General features: G+C 34.0%; 3 protein-coding genes across 3 annotated transcripts; 2 read left to right on the forward strand and 1 right to left on the reverse strand.

The window, feature by feature from the left end:
* Window positions 1-3120: 3120 nt before the first annotated feature.
* Window positions 3121-6749, forward strand: LOC108830099 (uncharacterized). Its single transcript, XM_057007916.1, has 6 exons — window positions 3121-3619; window positions 3719-4516; window positions 4613-5206; window positions 5275-5812; window positions 5888-5987; window positions 6072-6749. The coding sequence occupies exons 1-6, from the start codon at window positions 3121-3123 to the stop codon at window positions 6747-6749; spliced, it is 3207 nt and encodes a 1068-aa protein (XP_056863896.1).
* A 9160-nt stretch (window positions 6750-15909) lies between these two features.
* Window positions 15910-18594, reverse strand: LOC108852929 ((S)-ureidoglycine aminohydrolase). The gene is made up of 13 exons (XM_018626402.2): window positions 18441-18594; window positions 18234-18368; window positions 17829-17916; window positions 17667-17743; window positions 17414-17453; window positions 17238-17304; window positions 17072-17157; window positions 16895-16976; window positions 16733-16789; window positions 16605-16643; window positions 16432-16502; window positions 16291-16344; window positions 15910-16147 (listed from the first exon to the last, which is right to left on the reverse strand). The coding sequence occupies exons 1-13, from the start codon at window positions 18484-18486 to the stop codon at window positions 16078-16080; spliced, it is 912 nt and encodes a 303-aa protein (XP_018481904.1). The 5' UTR covers window positions 18487-18594; the 3' UTR covers window positions 15910-16077.
* A 173-nt stretch (window positions 18595-18767) lies between these two features.
* LOC108852928 (ATP-dependent Clp protease proteolytic subunit-related protein 4, chloroplastic) lies at window positions 18768-21873 on the forward strand. The gene is made up of 8 exons (XM_018626401.2): window positions 18768-19083; window positions 19275-19478; window positions 19645-19700; window positions 19923-20049; window positions 20193-20270; window positions 20570-20683; window positions 20771-20880; window positions 21620-21873. The coding sequence occupies exons 1-7, from the start codon at window positions 18808-18810 to the stop codon at window positions 20840-20842; spliced, it is 927 nt and encodes a 308-aa protein (XP_018481903.1). The 5' UTR covers window positions 18768-18807; the 3' UTR covers window positions 20843-20880; window positions 21620-21873.
* The last annotated feature ends 2760 nt before the right edge of the window (window positions 21874-24633 follow it).

The following is a 24633-nucleotide window of genomic DNA, read 5'->3' on the forward strand; positions in this document are numbered from 1 at the left end:
AAATTTTGGTGGGAAGTATAATCCATGACAAACTTTCTCCTGGATATTTATACGAATATAACTCCGAACCGTGTGACCAACAAAAATCAAATCAGGATTTCACTTTATTGGATCCGAAGATTTCTTGAGTTAATCACCACTAGTTCAACTCAAGTTGGTTGTTGTCTGAGTACCGTTGTTAAAAAGTATTAAGAAGAAAATGAAGAATATTATTAATGTTTTTTTTTGTTAAAAAGAAAATTGCTAACGATCCTACGTTCCTATGTTAATTAATTAATTAAGTAAAAGTTTAGTACACTCGTTAATTATCAATCCATGTCTCTGTGGAGCATATAAATGTATATTGGTTTATGAGTGAATGAAGGTCAAGTCTCCGTTTAACCTAATTAAATGGGTCATACCACCTGGAAATATTTTTTATTAGTCTTAATTATATACGAAAAAGCTATGTTAACACACCTGGAGATGTTCTTGAATATATTCTTAAGATTAAAAGTGTCATGTCATCGACGTGTAAAGTATTTGCATATACATCTAAAGGAACAAAATGACGTTATTTGACTTGGTACGTATGAAATCACCAAGCAAGTGACCGAACAGGTTCAAAACTGTATAAATATTATTTTGTATCGGAAAGAATAGTAGCACATTATATGTATTATGGTGAGCATATATTTGGTATAGCAAAGTATTTATTTTCCTAATGTATACTCTGCACGATCCAAATTCATGCTAGTAGTGAGATCTTTGTGCCCGTCTTTATACAAATATTTAATACACATGAAACTGGAAATTTTACTAAATTATGATTTTAAATTTTTTTTGTCAGAATATATGTTAACAAAAAGTAAATTTTGTTTATAGAGTAATAATTTAAATATAACATACATTTATATCGGAAATGACTACTTGATCTTGGTTTTAGCACACGTATTTCGAATAATCACACTCTCTATATTGTATCCGTAAGCTTTTGGTATTCTAGAATTCAAAACGGATAGAAGCCGGATATGTTCTGTATAACTCATAAAATATTTAATCTGTTTCATAAACTAATAACTATGATCAGTGATTTGACATTTGTACATGAAAGTGGCACCACTAAGCTAAAGCGCTTCATCAAACGTTTTCATCCACTCCTCTGCTATCATGGTCCTAAGATTGCCTAATATTTTCCATCCACTAACTCAAAATAAACATTGCATTAATATTCCGGTCCATGAACCGAAAGTACTTCATTCATCTATTCAATATCGTGATTGGTATTTCCAGAAAACTATTCTTTTCCAATTACACGAAGTTTTACAACGTGATACCTTTAAGTTGCATGTGAATAAATAATATATCAGCCATTTAAAACACTGTATTGATGTTCTACAACTAGATATACTCATATACATACCATATATATAAAGTAGAAGTGTTAGAGTTTCTTCAATAATGTCATTTCATTGATATTTATCTTTAAATTGTGACATATCATCAATTTATTTTATAAAATTTTAGTTTGTTCATTAGTTATGTTGTATCTTTTCTATATTTAATCAATAAAGTCTGTAAATATTATACTTTTGTTTATTTCAAATATGAAAGACATTCCTTTATCAAAGAATACTATAACTCTACATCACGATGGTCGCGAGCCAGTTCACGATGGTAGTTAGGAGTAGACCGTTTGGAGACGTCCTGCATCCACTACTCAAAGACCAGGAGCGAAAGCAGTCTGGTGTGACGGTCGATAAGAGAAATACCCGTGTTAGATTGACCAATTTTATATGCAATAACAGTTCAAAAAAAAATTATATTGATTCTTTATATATTGGTGTTTAATCTTGCAGGAACATTATTTTATTTATTTTCCGTATATCTAAAACATGTGGACATGTAATCTCTTGTTCATGCGAATTCTTTTTTTTATTATCTTATCATCTAACTATGTAAATTATATTCATAAATACTTTATGTTTTATAGAGATTAGTGAGGAGTAGTCATTTTAAGTTTTTTGGAATAGGTGTGAGAGACTAAATTCACCACCTGATTTTTAGGTCAGGTTAAGATTTAAAGGAAGATAACATGGGCTGAATCCCGTAAGAACTTGTAGAATGAATGAATGATTTTATTGATGTTTTCGGTAAGAACTGTTTACAAAAGATGTATATGAGATTACAAAGATAATGACAATGTTTTTAGAGCTTGCGTGTATGATCAGTTGAATTGTGTATAAGGGTTGAATGAATGTCCCTCTTCTTTGATCTTCTTTCTCTATAAATAGCCTTAGGTTCCGATGGATCGTCACCAACTGGTTCCCGAGATTCTCTCCGTGATTTGAGGGATTTGTAACAGCTCCCCCTTGACCGGGTCCTGCGCCTACTTATACGTCCACGAGCTGCCTCATTTCCGTGACCTCTTTAGTGAACATCTTTAGCTCACAGCCTCCGGCTCTGACTTAGCTGTATTCGAGGATTTAATCCGTGATGGGCCTATCGCGGCCCGTTATCATTTTTTGTTATTTACTATTTATCTAGCGGGCCATATTCGGACCCAACAATAGGTAGATTAAGATAATTATTGATTTAGGACACTACAAGAAAACGCATGCCTAACGACCAAACGTTACGACTACCAAATGGTGGTCGTAAATTAAGGACTGCTTTACGACTAATTTACGACGAAGTCAACATTAGTCGTAATGTCGACGTAAAGTTACAACTAAATTTGCTAGTCGTACTTTAGTCGTAAAGTTACATCTAATTTACGACTAAAATTTTATGTAGTCGTACATTAGATGTACCATTACGACTAACTTACATCTAAATATTTTACATCTAATTAACGACTAAAGGAGTCATAAATTAGTTGTAATATTACGACTTAGGTACATCAAAAGTTGTTTACATCTAATTAACAACTGATTTACGAGAACAAAGTTGCACTTTGGTAGTTAAGTTATAATTTAAACGTAAATTAGTTGTAACATTGTACGTACCAAAATCGAAATTTTTCTATAAATATGATCTTCTCCCTCATTCTTAAGATGCACAAAAAAAAACAAAAAGAGCAAAAAAAAACGGGAAATAGTTAAAAAAATGTCCGAAAATATTTATGTGCTTCGGAGTTGGATGTATGCGCATAAAGATTCAACAGGAAAAGTAACAGACGAATTTCTGAACGGAGCAGAGATATTCATGTACCAGGCCGGACAGACGCCTCTCACAAAGGAAACGGGTAAAATGTTCTGTCCATGTTGTAAATGCAAAAATACGAAGTTTGCTGCTAGTGAAACCGTTTGGAAACATATAGTAAATAGAGGATTTACTCCACATTACTATATTTGGTTTAACCATGGAGAGGGTGATAATAGGAATGAAGCTAGTGGTAGTAATCATGTTGAAAATGTTCGTAACAGAGATGAACCACATTTTCCTTCTGAAAGTGTTATTCAAGAAAATCATATGTTAGATCATGATAGAATGCATGATATGGTTACTGATGCATTTCGTGAAACAACATCAGTAATAGAGGAGGTTGAAAATGTAGAGGGGCCTAATTTGGATGCAAAAAGATTTTATGAACTGCTATCAGCAGCAAATGAGCCAATCTATGAAGGTTGTAGAGAAGGTCTTTCTAAATTATCTTTGGCAGCTAGGATGATGAATATCAAAACTGATCATAACTTACCTGAAGTTTGTATGGATGCATGGGCTGAGTTGTTTAAAGAGTATTTGCCTGAAGATAACTTGTGTGCTGAATCTTATTATGAGATTCAAAAACTTGTTCATAGTCTTGGCTTACCTTCGGAGATGATTGATGTGTGTATAGACAACTGTATGATATACTGGGGAAAAGATTCAGAATTGTTAGAGTGTAAATTTTGCAAGAAGCCAAGATATAAACCGCAAGGACGTGGACGAAATAGGGTGCCGTACCAGCGGATGTGGTACTTACCAATCAAGGATAGACTCAAGAGATTATATCAATCTGAAAAGACGGCAGCGTCGATGAGATGGCATGCAGAACATGATCAGAAGGAAGGAGAGATCAATCATCTCTCTGATGCCAAAGCGTGGAAACATTTGAATAATGTCTATCCTGATTTTGCAAGCAACCCCCGCAATGTTTATCTTGGGCTCTGCACAGATGGCTTTAGTCCATTTGGAATGTCTGGAAGACAATACTCTCTCTGGCCAGTCTTCTTGACGCCATACAACCTTCCACCAGAGATGTGTATGGAAAAAGAATTGCTTTTCATGAGTATATTGATACCTGGACCCAAACATCCCAAAAGATCCCTTGATGTTTTTCTACAACCTTTGATTGAAGAATTGAAGGAATTGTGGTCAACAGGCGTGCAGACATATGATTGTTCAACGAGAACAAACTTTACAATGCGAGCAGTTCTACTGTGGACTATTAGTGATTTTCCTGCATATGGGATGTTGTCGGGCTGGACGACGCATGGGAGGCTATCTTGTCCATATTGTATGGGAAGCACAGACGCATTTCAGTTGAAGCATGGTAGGAAGACGTCCTAGTTTGATTGTCATCGGAGATTTCTTCCCATTAACCATCCGTACCGAAGGAACAAGAAACACTTTCGGTCAAAAAGGATAGTAAGGGACACCGCTCCACCATATTTATCTGGAGAGGAAATCGAGAAGGATATTGATTACTATGGTGGACAAAGCACAGTTGTCAAAGGCGGTAATTGGCATAATCCTCCGAATATGCCTAATGGTTACGGGACTCAACATAATTGGCACAAGAAGAGTATATTTTGGGAACTTCCATATTGGAAAGATCTGCTGCTGCGCCACAATCTGGACGTGATGCATATAGAGAAGAACTTCTTTGACAACATCATGAATACGTTGTTGAACGTCCCTGGGAAGACAAAAGATAACAAGAACTCAAGGTTGGATTTACCTGCATTATGTTCTCGGATTGAACTGCATATTATGAACGATGGGAGAATTCCAGTTCCCATTTTCAGATTGTCAGCACAAACAAAAGCTGCGTTGTTCAAGTGGGTGGCGTCAGATATGAAGTTTTCTGATGGATATGTTTCAAATCTATCAAGATGTGTTGATCATCAGGGACAAAAGTTTTCAGGAATGAAGAGTCATGACTGTCATGTTTTTATGCAACGACTTCTGCCATTTGCACTTGCGGAGTTGGTTCCAAAAGAGGTTCACGAAGCACTTGCAGGTAACAAATAATTAAAGTTATTATTTCTTCTTGTTGGAAAAAAACTTATGATTGTAAATTATGTGTAGGCATCAGAGCTTTTTTCAGAGATCTTAGTGCACGCACCTTAACTGTAGACGTCATCACACAACTTGATGCGAATATCCAGATCTTGATGTGTAATTTGGAGAAAATTTTTCCTCCGTCCTTTTTTGACGTCATGGAACATCTGGTTATCCACCTTCCGTATGAGGCAATGCTACGTGGACCTGTTCATAATGGATGGATGTATCCTTACGAACGAGCTATAAAATATTTGAAAGGCAAAGCAAAAAATCTGGCAAGGGTGGAAGGTTCAATAGTTGCTGGGAGTTTGAATGAGGAAACATCTCACTTTACGTCCTACTACTTTGCGTCACAAGTCCGGACCAAAAAAAAGAATACGAGCAGATATGATGATGGTGGTGTTATGCCGACATATATTGTTGAAGATGTTCCAGACATATTTACTCAGATTGGACGGCTTGGTGGAAAACTAAAAGAAGTTTGGTGGTCAAGTTCTGAAGACGCACATAGTGCCCACACATATATACTTCTTAACTGCGAGGAGATTGAATCATTTGAAAGGTAATTGAAATTATTATTTCTGTTAAATTTTACCACACATATATAACACTTAATGATAATTTTCTTTTAAAACAGTGATTTTTTTGCCCAAGTCGAAGAAGCTATACCAGGAATATCAACTGCTGATCTCAACAAAAGGAAAGACCAACACTTTGTGAAATGGTTAAAAACGCAGGTACGTCGTGTATCTAATTAATTAACATGAAAATTAATTATATGATTGGTTAAGTCTTTATACAAATAAATGTTGATGTTCCAGGTTGATTATGATGATCAATTTTATCCTCAATGGTTTCACGAATTGATACAAGGTCCGGTCGGTAAGGTCACCATTGCATCTATGTATTTCACAAGAGGATACACTTTTCACACTTACGAATATGGAAGTCGACGAGCAACAATGAACTATGGAGTATGTGTGAAAGGTGAAACAGATTTCTATGGAATCTTAAAAGAGATCATCGAAGTGGAGTTCCCCGGTGTAGTGAAGCTGAAATGCGTGCTCTTCAAATGTGATTGGTTTGACCCCACAGTCAATAGAGGTGTTCAATATAGCAAGTTTGGTGTTGTTGATATAAATGCTTCACGGAGGTACAACAAATTTGAATCCTACATATTGGCTTCTCAAGCAGATCAGGTTTGTTTTGTTCCATACCCGAAGATCAGACAATCTGGAATATCTTGGTTAGCCGCTATAAAAGTTACACCTCGGGGCAGAGTTGTGAATGATGACCCACCGCCATTACAAGAAGATGCAGTAAATGAAGTTGAAGTACCCGAACAAGTAGAAGATGATATCTTACTTATTGATCCGCATAATCCGGGATACGAAGAACTTCCAGACGATGCAACGAATGAAGCAAATGAAGATGAATTTGAAGAAAATGATGAAGCGGATGATGTTTCTGATGACGAGTGTCAAGTTCCATTATGTTAGAACGTTTTTTTTTCCATTATGTTAGAACGTTTGTGTTTAACTTTATATTGTAATGTTATGATAATTATATATATATGATTTTTGGAGTATGAAAGAGTATTAAACTTATGATGTTTATCTATGATGTTTGGGGTTTGGGATTTTGAGTTTAGGGTTTAGGGTTTAGGGTTTAGGGTTTAGGTTTTAGGGCTTAAGTACGACCACTTTACGACACTATGATGTTTGAGGGTTTGGGGTTTCGGGTTTAGGGTATAACGAAGCTAATTAGTCGTAAGTACTACTCATGTACGACTACATTACAAAGTAGTCTTAACGGAGTCGTACATTTACGACTCATATACGACTAAGTTGACAATTAGCCCCTCATTGGTCGTACAATTACGACCAACGTACGACTCACATGTCGAATGTGCCCCTATATATACTCCCTTTTTACCATCTCAGTTATAAACAAAATTTACAAATCTTAAAAAAAAAAGAAGTGAAGAGAGATTTGGGATCATAAGTGGAAATAGAATTCGGTTATCTATTCGTTATGTTGATTCTATTTTCTCTTGTGATTCCATCTCTTTTCTCTTCCTTGTTTTTTGTAGACTTTAAAAATTTGTTCACATGAAAATTAATCCATATATACAAATTTTAGAAAAAAAAGAGGATAAAGATATGGAAACATAAGTAGAAACAGACAATTCCTTATGTTTCGTCATTTCTACTTGTGATTCCAGTATCTTTCTTCTCTTTTTTTTTCATAATTTATGTAAAATTGGTAATAGAGGTTTATCATAATTTTTGATAAACCTCTTCGAATTTTTTTCTAATAAACGTTGGTCCCAATGTCGTCGTGAACTGCATTCGTCGTAAACGGGTTGTAGATTTACAACCAATGTACGATTCATTCGTATTAAGTTGGTCGTAACTGTACGACCCGTGTACGACTATCGTAGATTTAGTCCTTAATTAGTCGTAAAATTACGACTAATGTACCACTATTGGTCCCTCTTTAGTCGTAATAGTACGACCAATGTACGACCACAACCAAATCTCTATATAAACTTCTCACCGCGAAGCCATTTCGTTGCTCATTCAATTCTCACTCCCCTCTCTCTTACAACCTCAGAGCTTCTCCCTCTCTAGGTAATTTTTTTTTTGTTTTAGTTATAGGTGGTTAATTAGTTAGGTGATTAGATTAGGTTTGGAATTTAGTTAGGTTATTAGATTAAGTTTGGAATTAGTTAGGATGATATTAAAATGTGTTTATAATTTTTTTAATTAATTATTTGAATTGTTTTTAATTTTTAATTTTTAATTTTTTCAGATTGACGATCTTATATGACTACTAGCGGTAGAAAGAGACTTAGAAACCGTGGCGGGAAGACTTCTTACGGGAGTACCTTTCTCGGCCAGACGGATCCATCAGCTTCTACCTCCCGCACCCCCGAAACTGTCCCCGAAAGCCAAATTCCTAGCGTCCCGTATGTGCCGCATGCGCCATACGATCCACATGCATACTATCCGCAGCCGTACGTCGACCCGACTACATACTTTACTTATGAGGAGGGTCGTGATCATCAGCAGCCTCATGATCAGCAGCCTCATGATCAGCAGCCACAACATCCACAACAACCTCCACAGCCGGCACAGCCGGCTCCAGAACAGGTTCCATACGAGCCTCCAGAGGAGGCTCCTGCAGTTCCTGGTGTTCATCCAGATTTGATGGTGCCACCGGATGCACCTTATGCAAGATATTCTGTGGAAGACATTCTCAAGATGCCAGGACGAGAAGGTTTACCCGTCCTCGATCCATATCTACGACCCGGCACGACTTGGTAATTAATTTTAAATTATTTTAAAATTTACATTTAATATTTAATTATATATATAAATTCTTTAAAGTTTTGTAGGTTTAAAGCGGACAATGATGTGGGCCAGAGCGTTGGGGACATCATCAGAGGAAACTTTCGGATTGCCCATCCTAATTGGACTCTTACACCGGACCACGTTCGCATTACTTGGTTCAAGTGCTTCGCGGTTAGTTTTAAATTAAATTTATTTATTTATGTTTAAAATTTTAAATAATTTGGCTAATTAATATTTTTCATTATTTTTTGTAGCAAAAATGGCATTGGTCCACTGGGATCAATGAGACGGTGAAGAAAGCGTTCAACAACAAGGCAATGCTCCGTCTCAAAAACATTGTTGGCGACTGGAAGAAGAAGTGGAAGTATATCGGGGATGATGCAAAACAAACGTACCTCAGCAATGACGTTTGGACTGGCTTGAAGGCTTATTGGCTTTTGCCTAAGTCAGTCCAAAGGTCTCTTAAATGCTCGGCCGCCCGGCTAATCCGTGATGCTCAAGGTAACCTGCCAATACTTCATACTTCCGGACAGACTCCATATGCCAAAAGGGCATTGCAAATTGTAAGTTTTAAATTTTTTCTTAATTTTCATTACATATATATATAATATATATATATATATATAATATATTGTTGTTGTTTTTAAATATAGACTGCCAAAGAAGGAGCGCCGCCGACTCTCAGCCGACTCTACAAGGAGACCTACTCCCATGCCGATGGCCAATTCGTACATCCACGAGCAGAGCAGATCTACAACGATGTAGAAGTTCGGATTCAGGAGGTCCAGACTCAGCGGACGCAACAAAACCCGGATGATCCACCGGTCCAGCTTTCGGCCATCGAACAAGACCGAATTTTCAAGCAGGTAAAATATTCGACATTTTTAAGTTATATACATGCATATATTTCTTTTACATATGTACTAATAATATCTATTTATAAATTATATATAGGTTGCTCCGAAGAGAAGGGGACGTATAATTGGGATCGGGAGTGTGAATGATGTTCCCATGGCGAGAGCTGAACACGCTGCTCAAAGGGAAGAAGAGTCCTCGGTCCGGAGGGAGTTGGAAACTGCGAACCAGAAGTTAGCCGACCACAACGGGATGTTTAAGTCGATGGCAAACATGTTCGATATGCTTCTAGAGACAACTCCGAACGTCGTCCCGTCGGTTACAGCATCATGGAAGAACCTGCGTCCGACCTTCGTCCCCAACCCGACTCCGGAAGAGCAGGACGATTTGACTCGGCGTGCCGAGGAGAGGAGTTCTGAGCTCTTTTATGATCTTAATGCTTAGTTTTCGGTTTTAATTATTTTGTATTTTGAAAACTTTGAATTTGTGAATGTTATATTATTATGTTTTTATGAATTTAAATGAAATTCGTAAAATATTTTATTTTTAAAAAAATCTTTTTTTTTGTAAAATTGAATTATTAAAATTAATTTTAATATTTAAAATCGAATTACTAAAATTACAGATTCGATGTAAGTTAGTCGTTATATTACGACTAATTTACCTCTATTTAAAAAATACTTTACGACTACTTAACAACTAATATATAACATCTACTTTACGACTAAAATCTTATGACCCACTTACGACTACATTTATTACATCTACTTTACGACTAATGCTTTACGACCCATGTACGACTACATTTATTACATCTGATTTACGACCAATTATATTAATGGTAAAGGTACGACTCCCTTACGACTAATATATTTAATCGTAACTTTACGACCAAAGCCCAACCATTTAGTGATTACGACCAGCAGATTACGACCAATCGTTTTTAGTTGTTCATTGGTCGTAATACCCTTTTTACGACCAAGGTACAACTAATCCCGTAGTCGTTAAAGACCTGTTTTCTTGTAGTGGGATATTGGCTAGATTATCATCTTTATTTATGAGATGTAATGTTAAATTAGCTTATGCCAAGTTGAGCTTATGTGATTTTTTCATGTCCAAATGTGTTTGATATTTAGTGAAATACTTGACTGAATTTCATAAGGTGGGTATGTTTGATCTTACAAATGGAAATTGATGTTAGTTCTTTAATTATCATAGTTAATGACCCAACGGTGGTGGTCTAGTGGTTGTAGGATCAAGGGCTGAACAGTTAAATTAAGCTTCTCGAGTTGGATGCACTACCATAAACTTCTGTAACTGGATGTTAATAAAAATAATAAGTAGAACTAAAGGAATGATAATTAGTGGAATCCAATGGAATGAAATTAGTATTTCATTTGTTTTAATGCTATTTTTACGTGGAATGATTTTTGGAATAACAAAGAATAATATGGAATGAGATGGAAATATTCATTCTTTTCTTTTTCATTGTAACTGGTAAATATTTTGTAAAATGAAAATGAACTAAGCATTCAGAAAGTTTATATTTCAAAAATGTATTGCAGTTGCACCCTTATGCTCCACTTCTAGGCGAGTTTGGAATGGATGGACTTACAAAAACAATATAGGTGTTTCAGTCCACTTTGTATACATAAAGACACCATTTGCTGGTGAAATCATCACTATAACTTCATCATTACCCTAGTCCCTAGTAATCTTAATAATGGTGAAATCCATTTCAAGGTTCTAGCCTTCTAGGTTAGAGTTGCAGCAAATGATTAATTAGATTTAGATTGCAAGTTGTATATCAAATAAAGGAATCCGATCTCCTGACTCCTATATATGACCGACGTAAATTTTTTGGGTATTCATATGTAACTTTTTGTATCATTTTTTTCTTTTTGATTATCTGGAAATTCTGGATCAATCCCTCTAATCCTTCATGCCTGGGACCCAGCTGGCGGCACTAATAGCATTTTGGCATAAAACATTTTTCTCAAAGTAGATCGAACCCATGAACACAATATCACCAACATCTACGTTTAAAACAACTGGATTACCACATCCGTGGTTATTTTTTGTATTTTTCAAATCAAATAAATTACAATACATGAATCATGATCCATGTCTTTCATCGAATCATACACATTCCAAGACACCAACTGCTAAGTTAGAATAGTAGTGACTAATGTATTTGATTGTATGAACATTAGAATGTAAAATTCAACTTCCGGCCTCAACAAATATGTATGACTACTGTAAAATTTACATTTAAATTAAGATATCATAAGTTATGACTATTTTATTGTGTACTGTGTTTATATTATTATTATTATTATTACTATTATTATTATTATTATTATTAGATTGTATATCATTATTCAATGAAGTGAAATTATATTAAGAATTTTACACATTTCTAAAAATAATTCTTTTATCTCTTTACTGTAATCGTGGGTTGTGGTGACTTTCATATGTCCTTTTTTTGTGCAACCATGACTCATAGTAAGCTTAACTGATGTTACAAGTAGAGGGTTCACTGCCAGAAGTTCTTAAAGAACTTTCAAATGTCCTTTAAGAAGTTCTTTTTAATTTACAGGATTTAGACATTATTAACGGACAATGTTTATCATTTGGCGGTGTCCTAATGATGAAAATCTGGTGGAAACTCCAAACCCGAACAATACAATTGATTTATATACTTAAAAACAAAACATGATTGTTTTATCTATTTGTCTTATTGCAACCTTAGCTAGTGTTGTAACGTCATAGATTTTAGTTAATAATGATTTGTATTATGATAGTCAAATTGATTTATGATTTTTGAACGGTTTACATGTTTTTATCAACAACATGCATTATACGAGTCTGAATTTGGATTTTAAGACAGCAACAATACTACAAGACAACAAGTTTTTGTTCACGGTCTTCAAGTTTTTGTTTTGTTTACTCTATTTTTGCTTCATTTACAGCGTTATTAATCAACCTGATAATTTGTTCATTACATTTTCGTACTAAATGTTTGTTTTTTCTTAGAAATTTCCTCTTTTTGGCAAATCGTATTTGAGTAAATTCCCACCACATAAAGGATATAGCATGGGCCCAAGACAAGTTAGAAAAAGAAATCTCAAATTGCTTAAAGCACAAATCAAATACGAAAGATTTAAAAGCAACTTAGAAAAATTTAAATAAAAAACAAGTACCTAACAAAATTTTCAAACCAATATTTATATCTTTGATTATATATCAGAAATTTGGACCTTTAATCTTTTTTGCACATAAAACAATATAATTTTGTTGAACATGGAAAGTTTAAAGTTAACATGTCATCGAACTTAATTATATTAAACCAAGGTGGTCTGCCATACATGAAAAGGCATCCATGATTTTAATAGCATATAATCATTTGAAAGTTCTCTTCTAAGACGGTTTTGAATAAATTAACCAGAATTTGCAACCGATAAGTTTGGTGTTGTATAAATCCTTATCCTCTTAACATACAGATACATATAGTGTTGGTCATTGTTTTAAAAAAACTGGTTAGATGGCACCTAAACGGCTAAACGTCTGTAAGACGGAAAACTGAAAATAACCAAAACAATTTACTTAAAACTAATTCAAATCATTTAAATTTGTTTAAATTTAAATGGATATAAAATAAAACTAGTTAAATAAAGTAACATAATAATTTTAAATGAGTTTTGAGTTTCATTTGATTATATTAATTTCACTGTCAATTTATTTAGAAATAATATTTTTCTTCCAGTTTGTTTTAATATAAATTCACGAATTTGTCTGATTTATTTTTAGTAAATGAATAAATAATTTGATAACGCATAGATCCAGAACTCTGAATATTTCGTCTAGGCACTATGTTCTACAAAATGTCTGACTAAATTTAGCAATTTTTTTTGACGAATTTTTAGCAATTTCTTAAACATTAGTTTGCATATCCGTGCTTTTATTTTGGAAGAAAGGAGACACATAAATGTATTATAAACATCACGAACCACCCATTTCTTTTTCTCTATTGGTTAAAAAAATCTTTGTTCAAACAAAAAAAACCTCTTTACTAAAAATTGTTTACCTCATAATGATGGTTTTACTAAAGATTGTATACGCATTCACGAAAACATTGATGTTAATTAATTGCATAAGTGGGAACCAGTGACTTGTGTCGAGACCACTAACTATAGCTTTAGAGAAAGTAATTAGAAAAAGTGAGTGAGTGAGAGATAAGGAGAGGAAGAGCTTAATTAGGACGAGCAAAGACAAGTGGATTTAATTCCAATATTCCAGTTTGGGAAAAGGGATTGTGCGGTGATGTCATCAACAGTCGTCGTCGGCAAGAAGTTGTTAGCGGCTGACGTCCTCCCGGTGGTGGAGGTGGCGGCTGTTTTATTGGTGGACCACGTTTAAAATTCTCCATCCAGATTATACCAATTGATGTTATCAAGAAATATTTTATTGATAGTTAAACGAAGAATCAAGGAAAGATATGATCTCAAGGTTTTTTGTCAAAAAAAAAAGATATGATCTCAAGTCTGACTTGTTCATTTCGGATGTATAATAACTAGAGTACATTTTGTTATATTTTGAAGTGTCTTAAATTTAAAATTTAAATGCACCAATAAAATCTAAGTACTTCTTGAGCAGAATGTAAGATGTAATACTAGATTTTGATTTGTACTTCGAAGAGCGGCTTTGTTTCAGTTTTTTTTAATTGTGAAATTTGGTTTTAAATCATATATTTTTCTTATTTTTTTTGGTGTTTTGTTTTTAAGTTTATAGGTTTGTTAATGTTTAATTTTCTAAAAGTGTTATTTATGGAAAAAATATAGGAGAAAATGATATGTATGTTTACTAAATTGTGTTATTTAATATAAACCAAAAGTCTCTCGAACAAATAAATAGTATACATACTAATTCAATTTAGGATTTCGTTTACAAAGTATGGCATCTAATCTATTAATTTAGAGATTATCTAGTATTTGAAGTTCTCATTTAAATTTTGGATTCTTTCATAGTTGTTGCTAGAATATATCATGTCTCCTATACAATGCAACCTACCAACTTAAATTAAACCAAATCTTAACCAACATAGATTAGTTAAACCTAACCAGTAACACTTTTATAATATTTTTGGTTAATCTCTTAATATAATTAGATCATATAAAACTGAACCACTCTTAAATCAACGAGTTCCATATCATTCCAGACATAAGAGAAAAAATATCCGACTCATTTACAACGTAAGCATACAAAGACCGTGTATGCTTATGCTCATTGATTTTTCAAAAACCAAATAATTGTGGCATAAACCAACATAGGCTCATGTTCGTATCACTAACTTTACTTTCATATATTTACTCTTCACCTACATCATATCACAACATATACACAGTTATGCAAGAACATGATTTTTTTGTTCAAACAACCAAATAATGGTGGCATATGGTCAGTATATTTTTTAAATATGTTTTTTTATATATTACAGTTTACGAGACTATGTGTATAAGTTTTTTTTGAAAAAATACATAACTATGTGTATAAGTTAAAAGGTACAAAGTGTGATCAGGCAAATTATTATACTAAAAATGAAAGAAGATTAAATACAAACTAATAACAAGTACAACACAAATTATAAGACTATTAAATTCTATATATATTTAATAAAATATTATATATATGTCTAATATGTATATATATATAAATGTTACACAAAATATATATAATATTATATATACATATTATATATACCATATATTATTAATTGAAATTTGACAAATCAATTTCCGCCCTTTAGTGCGGGTCCTAATCTAGTATGGGTTTAAGACAATCTCTTTTAGTTTATAAATAGGCTTCAAATAATTTTATTTTAATTGGACTTCAGTTGACAAACTATAATACATACGATGGACTAAATAAATAAATAATTTGTGGTCGAAGCAAATTCATTATCGGGTATCTAAGAAAAAAAATCGTAGGTTACTAAATTTAGGATAAATATTATAAAAATTTAATTAGATATGTTAGTTTGTTAAGTAAGGAATATTATATGAGTATCTAGCAATAAAAATCTACTTTCAAAACTTCTAAGAGTTAATGTTCTTCGAATAAAGTAGTTTAGGTTATCTATACTCCGGTTGATCTAATGCCTCTCCTGGTCGCCAAATAGGCAAATACAGCTTCTCAATGTGCCAAATATAACGATTCATATTGGGCTGGAAACTAAACCATTGGAAAGGAAGATACATTTGGTTCTGGTAGAGTCAGGTTCGGTCCAGTTCATGTCTTGGACGGGTTGGGCTCATGGATCTGGTTCTGGTTGGGCTTGAGGTGATAGTCCAAATTCCACAACGACATAAAAACAACTATACCTTGAACAACTGGTTTAGGTTATGCATGTCAAAGAAAACAAAACATATTAAAACTATGGCGAAAGCAGTAGAGGCAACTGACATTTCAAATTAGTTTTCTTCGTACAAACAAAAGTAGCTGCTGATACATGGAAATGGCACATGAGGCTTTTTTTTTATGTCTGAAAGCTAAAAGAACAAGATTCTGGCTTCTAGAACAAAGAACTCTTCACATCAAGTCATTTGGATCTTTTTGATTACAAGGGATTCCGATTCACATCTTTGTACAACAAATACCGAGACCTAGTCTTTCCAAGCGCAGCATACCTGAAAAAAAAAACAAATAACTAGCTAAGAGTGTGGCGGTCCAATGATCTTTACAGGAAACAGTTACAAGAGAATTTGGTTCTTGCAAAGGTCTGAACTCTGAAACATAGTAGAAATTCAAAACCATGGGCAGAGTATCTTACCACTGAGGAACAAAAGGAGCCATCCATATGACATCACCAGCCTGAACTGGATACCTATTTAGAAAGAGAAGATCACATGAAGTAATCCAACTTATATATATATATATCACACTTGCGATTTATTAGTACAGTGGTGCATACCAGTTATCACCCAAGCGATAAATGCCTTGGCCTTCCAGAAGCAACAAACCATGTTGGTTATAATGAACTTCCTGTTAACATTCCAAAATAACTTTGAGAAGAATGAATCTAAACGGAATAATAATAACAGTTGGAAAGATCCCTATGGTATTGAAAGCTACACAGTTATGTACCTTAACATTGAGAAACTCTCCAGGCTGAAAATCCATAATCTGCATATGACAGAAACAACAGTAATTAAACTTAAGAGGTCTACAAGAAGCGAAAGGATTCATTAGATGCTCTCATACGAAGTGCTTACATGGATGTTGAAGTCATAAGCAAGGGAGACCGGAAGAAGTTTCCGCAGCTCAAAAACCTGTACCGACACCAAAATGGCGTTTCAGAGATTGACTAATTTAGAATCTGCAGCTTGAACTTTAGATGACCCGCATGAGAAATTGGATAAGTTTTGTACACTTACTTCACCGGGAGTCTCAAGTAATGGTTGCTTGTCTGTGGAGCCAACGATAAGCTCTGTTGTGTGACTTCCTAGACGTTCATACCTAGAGATGTAGCAGTACCAGATGAGTTTTAGAGTTATAAACCGTTATAGAGATCTGAAAAATTCTAGTTAAAATCAAGGGGGAAGGAGAAGAACCTCCGCTCAAAGACAATAAGTGTTGCAGACTCGGCACAGTCCAGGGAATGATAAAAGTTTGGAGGTAGGTATGCATATGTATCAACCTACAGGTAAAAAAAAAAGGATTATCAGCAATTAACTAATGGAGAACACTTCTGTAAATTGTTATTCATAGAAACCATACCGTCAGTTTTGTTGAGGAACTGGAAGTGTTAGTCAGTGTCACAGCACCCTCGACAACGAATACAAGACTTGAAGAAGATTCAAGACATTAAAAGGAATAAATCAGCAGAATGAAGAAGATAAGTACAAGTTTACGTTAAAGAAAGAGAGAGAGAGAGCTTATATAAGTAACATTACCGCTCCATGTCTTTTGGAGGTAAACCTGAACTTGACATTTCTGCAAAGAGATAGTAAACTCAGCTAGACGATCACAAAAACTATACAAGAATATCTCATACAACGCCGCAAATTTCTAAACCTTAAATCACTGAATGTTCTAATAACAACGAGATTGGTCAAGTAGCTAGTTCATAGACAGTTATATCATCCAAACGAAGAATACAAAGAAGGATAATAATCACAAGAACTTGATATTGTAATATAAACAGACCTTTCATTTTCGCAAAGTACATGACAAAATGGGAACCCATTGCAGGTGTGATCAAATACGCCCCTAATGTGTTTGTCCTGTAAATTTGAGCAACAAGTAAAGCTCAAGAACTTGTATATACTTCTGAAGCTATCAAAAATTATAAAAGAAAAAGAGATGTACCAGTCAGGTAAAGGGCTGTAAACATGACTTTCAGGTGTTATCAACGCATGATCTCGTTTGTATACACTTCTTGTATAACCCGGCAAGTCTACAAAATCAGAAACTTTCTTCTTAAAACACTTTTAGAAAGGTCCAAACTACAGAACGTCTCTACACCAAATTAAAACTAATCTAAATATACAAAAGGGACAACTTTTTCCAAATAACTGAACTTATAGCTATACTATATGACTATGTCAAGCACATAACTGATCAAAAGTTAAGAGCTTTTTTGCACTAATCCAAGTAAAACTCGACCAAGAACAGAAAAAAATCGAACTTAACCAACAAAAGTATCAAACTTTTTTCAGTGACACGAAGGTAGAAAAAGTGAGGATCGCTGTAAAAGAAAAATAACATTCGAACCTTGGAGGTGAGAAGGAGAGAGTGTTGGATTCGTGACTTTCCAGTAAATTGGTTTCGGCTTCTCCTCGTCTGATTCAGTGATCGAAGGCGCTGAACAAAACCCGTCATCGCTTTTCGAAGCTTTAACAAAAACACCTTCGCGAAAGAGAACTTTGTCAGTTATGAACAAAAAACTTGTGAAGAATCTAAAGACTCGTATGTACTTACTGATGATGATGATGAAGAAGAAGGCGATTAGGTGAAGTGAGCGCATTGTCGCTGAGGATTTAGTGGAATAACGATTCAGGTTTCAGTGCTTCACTTTCACTCATTTCTTTTGTTTTTATAAAAACTCAAAAAACATTCAGGAATACGACAGAGATTCTCTGTGGTGGGTGTTTTGTCTGCTAGTCCTTTTCCAACAAAAACCGATTAAAAAAATTCTCGGCCCATAAAGAAACTGAAAGGGCCTATGTTTGATTTTCTATAGCCCATTAATACTGTTAGGTGGCCCAATTTGACCCAGATAGTTTGTTATCGTTTCGGTGTCTCTCCACCGGCGACTTTCTCTCTCTGTGAACAAAGGGGAAAAAAAATGGAGGTAGCAGCAGCGACTGCGACGAGCTTCACAACGCTCCGAGCTCGTACGTCACCGATAATCCCTTCCTCGACTCGTAATCTGAGATCTAAAGCGAGATGTTCGTCGTCGTCTTCTTCTTCTTCTCTCAGAGCTTCTCTCTCGAACGGCTTACTCTCGTCGTACATCGGAGGAAGCATCTCTAGTGACTTCTGCGGCGCCAAGCTTCGTTCCGAATCGCTTAATCCGTTGAATATCTCCAGGTCGAAGCCTAAGCGCGGAGTTGTCACTATGGTACTCGAATGTTTACGTTTCACATCGTTTCTCTCAGATTATCAAACCTATATATACTACTGTTAGGCTTTCGAGATCGAGGTTTGCGTGGCTGTTAGATTGCGATTTTTGTTGATCGATTTCACGTTTATTTGTTTCCATGGTTTTTTTTTTTTTCTGAGTGTGCTTTGCTTGCTTCCTTTCATAAACAGGTTATACCTTTTTCAAAAGGGAGTGCACACGAACAGCCTCCTCCTGATTTGGCATCGTATTTGTTCAAAAACAGAATTGTATATTTGGGAATGTCTCTTGTGCCTTCAGTCACTGAGTTGATACTCGCCGAGTTTCTTTACCTTCAGTATGAAGACGAGGACAAGCCTATTTACCTCTACATAAACTCCACGGGGACGACCAAGGTAGGCTTCCATTAGAAACTCTGTCATCTTTCAGAGCACATACTGAATAGTGAACTTGAAACTGTGGTTGATTTTTTTTTTCCAGACGGATGATTTAAAGGTCTATAAAATCATTACCTAATGTTCATAATGTTTTAAGAGAATTCAACTTTTTTTTACATTTCAGAATGGTGAGAAGTTGGGCTATGATACCGAGGCTTTTGCAATTTATGATGTCATGGGGTTAGTATTCTTTATCCCTCTTCTATATTTACTTCATTCTCGTATCTCCTTCTTGATAAGAATCTATGACTAGACTCTAATCCTGGAACTGCTTTCCCTAAGTATTATAAACCGAAATTGAAGCAGATTTTTATATTAAGCTTTTCTTGACTTGTTTTTTTTTTTGGGGATACTGAATATATATCTATACCAGAATCAACTTTTATAGTATTTTGACTTCAGGTATGTCAAACCACCAATCTTTACTCTTTGCGTTGGGAATGCTTGGGGTGAAGCTGCTTTGCTTCTGACTGCTGGTGCGAAAGGAAACCGTTCTGCATTGCCCTCATCAACTATAATGATAAAACAGGTTCTTCCCCATCTTTATTTTTAGATTGTAAGTGGCGTCTGTTTCCTCCTAATTGGAAGAAAGTTAGGCTATATGATTCTTTGTTTTTGTGCATATGTCTGTTACTCATCCATATTTTTTTCTTTTATTTGATAACTTTGTAGCCCATTGCTCGATTTCAAGGCCAAGCAACCGATGTTGAAATCGCAAGGAAAGAAATCAATCACATAAAGACAGAAATGGTGAGAAGATCAACTTTATATAAACTCGCCTACTTTTTAAAATCAGTTGCGATGTAAATAGAATATCACAGTTTAATTTACAACAGTATCCAGTTGGATGCGTGATATGTTTAACATGCGGGCTATGACTATTTGCTTACGGACATCGTATTAGGCACTAATTAGCCATCAATAGTATGTACTTGCTAGCAAAATTTTAGATCATATGCACACTCTCTTTCCTTTACTCTTCACTTTTACCTTCAAACTTATCTGATAAGATTACACGTGTGTCTGTTCTATGTAATGTCAAACTCAAGGTCAAGCTGTATTCAAAGCATATTGGTAAATCCCCGGAGCAGATTGAAGCTGACATGAAACGCCCAAAATATTTTAGTCCCAGTGAGGCTGTTGAATACGGAATCATTGATAAGGTACGATGAGTGATTGTTTTCTATCAACATAGACTGGTGATCTTCAGCAGAGTTGAATTATTCTCTTCCTGTAATTTCTGCTCACAGGTTGTTTACAACGAGAGGAGCAGCCAAGACAGAGGAGTTGTGTCCGACTTAAAAAAGGCACAACTCATCTAATGTCAGAATTGTCTTCCAAAATCCCCCATGATTAACAGGTAAACTTGCTCGCTTTCGTTCTGCATATTGTGATGATAATGATCATGAGATTGCCTACTAGACTTTAAATATCTTTTAATCATAAAATTACACTTGTTGAAGTATACTGCGTTCTGTCAATTTTGGACCAATTATAACAGAGTTGGGAGCGTTTACTAATAAAAGAGGAACACCTGTAAAAGCTCAAACACTTTTTACACCCCACAAATGGTTCACGATAGTTACTTTACCATTCAAGCAATAGCCTTGTAGAAACCTAACGAATACACGGGGACATATAGTTTGTAACATAAGTGCTCATAGTGGCCTCCCTCTTGTTTTCTAGTTCTGCATCCCCTTTAGTTGCAATAGTTACTTCCCATCTTCTTCCTCTGTCTCTCTCTTAGGGCCCATTTTGTTCTTATGATATCATTTTCATTGCCCATTATTACAAATTTCACTATAGAAGGCGGACACATGGCCCCAAGGATTGTGCTCCTTCAGACACTAGAACTCATATCATTGGCTGTCGTAAAAAAAGTTATAATAATCTCAAACCACTGTGCCTTCTTTAATCATTTGCATATTAACACCTAGCCTTGATTGGTCCCCGGTGACTAAAAGCAATGTTATTCTGCTTGTAAATCTATTGGCATGACTTTATACGACATGGTCATTTTGTTGTCTTCTAATTCTATGGGCTTATCATTTATCAAAGTTTACTTTACTGGGACATTAACAATTTGCTGTGATTTATAGGTTGTTGGTTTGACCGCGGATCAAAGGAGGAATCGTTGATCATTAGCACAGAACCGAGGTGAACTCTTGAAAGATGTGAAAAAATGTTACTACTAATGCTGAATTTTTAGGGTTATTCGATCATAGACAAACCTATTATGTGTAGGCTTGTCAAATGCCTAAAAACAGAATTGGTGTAGTTTTCAATGTTCTAAACTTTTTAAATGAATCAGCTTCGTCTACTCACATTCGTAATGAATATATTTTCATGAGTATTTTCATTTAGTATGTGCGAGTTTTACCATTTCTTGAAATGGATGGAGAGATTAATGAGTGATGACATCTATATATATCTTATTAAAACAGAATTATACGTATAGATTACTCCTTAGTTTTCAGTGTTATTTACAATTGCATGCCACTTAGAATTAAATTGAATTTACTATTTTAATGTGTTTCTTTTTTTCCCTATTTTAATGCTTGTCTTTTTTTAGTTAGATTAATGTGTTTTTTTTCTTTCATATTTTAATGTTTGTCTTTTTAGTTAGATTAATGTATTTTATTTTTTATTCTTCAATAATTAATGATATTTTAAATTTGTTTTTTTTGTCAACTTAAAGTTGTCTAAACTATTTGAAAATATAAAAGATAGTCAAAAGTAAACATATAAAGTAGATAAACAATAATCAAACATCAAAAATATTTAAAATATATATTTATTTTTCATCCAAATATTGAAGTTCAACCTGTTTTTTAATTTTTTAATTTAGATATGTTGGCTTATATGTTTTGAGAAATTTAAAGTATATATAAATTTTGAAAATTTTAAAATAATTCAAACGGGTTATCCGTATCCACCGAACCCGCAAATACCCGAATCAAACCGAAACCAAAATTTATAAATATTTAAATGTTGCTGAAATCTTTAAACTCGGGAATCTCAAACTCAAATAGATTTTAACCGAATAAGTGGGTGTCCAAATACACATCTCTAATATAGTCAATATAAAACGATCAAATATTACAAATACATCATTTAGTATAAATAAATAAAAACTAAAATAGAAAATTAATATCCGTGCAGTCGCACGGATCAAGATCTAGTAACCTGTTAAACTCACCAACCCCACTATGTGCAAGTCTTTTTTTTCTTTGAAAAGCCTACACTTGTCACAAACATGATGTTTTTAATTATTGGACTGGACACGTCAACTGTTTTAAGGACGCAATTAGTTTCTTGAGCATTTGCAATGTACAATTTCATTTCTTATTCAAAATTAAAGTAATACCATAATAGAATTGAATAATAGAGTTGAATTTGTTTCAACTTTATTTTAAAAGTAGAGTGAAATGAAGTAAATTTATGTTTATCTAATTACGGAGTGAAAAATAGAATGCAGTTAGAATATTCTTTATTTCAAATTTTATTTGTAGTAGATTATGGAGTGAGTTTAGAGATGTTTTTGCATGCCACTGACATATAAGAACATCTCTATTGGTGAATTCTCTTTTGGGGTTTATCTTTTTAATTTTTAATTATTAAATTTTTTCTTTTTTTTTGATTTTTTCTTTTTAAGAAAAATATAGACCAATCGCGGCCGCCACGACACGTGGAACCCATGCTACAGTAATGAACTTTAGGAGAGAGGAGTTCACTGGGAAAAGCTTCGCGGGATAAAAGTTCATCAGATTTACTTATTTTAATATATTTTTTTTGGGAAATGTGTAAATCCTCCTCAAAAGTTTTCAATGCGGTTGCTCTAAGAATCCCCATAAGAAGTTATTGCAGCTTGTTATGGAGTCTTACACTTTATCAGGTAGACTTACTATTAAAATTCCACACAGTCTTTTGACTCATCTTAAGACTCACGAGAACTTTTAATCTTCGTTAATTAGCTACACAAATTAGTAGTAAAACAAGGACTCATCTCTTAGGCACGATTATTATTGAAACTCTTCCTAAACCTGCAAGTCCTTTAAAATGAGACGGTCATTGTCCAAACAACCGTAGTAGACTAATATAACCAACCAAGAAACTAACCAAGACATGAAATACCTATTATCTCAAAAAGCTATTTGTGTCAAGCGATAATGATTTTATATAGGTTCCGATTGGTAACCATCGTTTAATCGCGGAATCATGGAAAAAATAGTTAAACTGTGGAAAAAATTAATTAAGCTGCTGAAAAATTTAAAATTTGCGGAATGGTGGAATACATATTAATTGATTAAACTATTTTATATGGTAATTAATTTGTTATAAAAATAACAATAGATAAACTAATTATTACAAAATGTGAAAAAACTAAGACTTATTAAAAACATTTTAGTTTTTATTATAAATATCTAAATTATCTTTCAATAATTTTTAACAATAGATTAACATTTTATAATATAAAATTATAATAAAACTTTATTTACAACATAACTATTTATCATTAGAAATTTATTGCTATGTATTTTAAATTTTAAGATAGTATTAGGATATAATTTAATAATATGAAAGTGTTAGTTTTGAAAAAAAATCCACCATAATCCACAAAAACTCACTTTTCCACTTAATAAAATTTCTCTTTATATTTTTGTCAGCAATATTTTGACAATATTCACGTTTTTTTTTCATTCCGCAACATTCTGTTGATTGGTAAAATTCTTGCGTAATCGCGTTTTATACGCCATTCCGCCATTCCACATGGTTACCAATCAAAGCCATAAACTTTCATGGGGATTGAATCCAGGAGCGGAACTCGACTGCCCCTGATTAAATATCATTCCAAAAGGCTACAAAGAGAATATTTCTAGGAAGGTAGGGGACTAGAAATATCATTTAAGTGGACTACAACCAAACCAACAACAAAAAGGGTTTATATGAAGTATTTTTTATATAAAGACATAGCAACCTTTTTGTCATTCTCTTCTCCTACATTATAATAACGATCATTTTCAAATAAAAATCACGGCTGCCACCCGATGTGTTATCTTATTGACATCTCACATCAGTAAATTATTATACACACAATTAAGAGAGTGTTACA

Source organism: Raphanus sativus, chromosome 4 (genome assembly GCF_000801105.2).
Source record: "Raphanus sativus cultivar WK10039 chromosome 4, ASM80110v3, whole genome shotgun sequence".
Taxonomy (NCBI): Eukaryota; Viridiplantae; Streptophyta; class Magnoliopsida; order Brassicales; family Brassicaceae; genus Raphanus; species Raphanus sativus.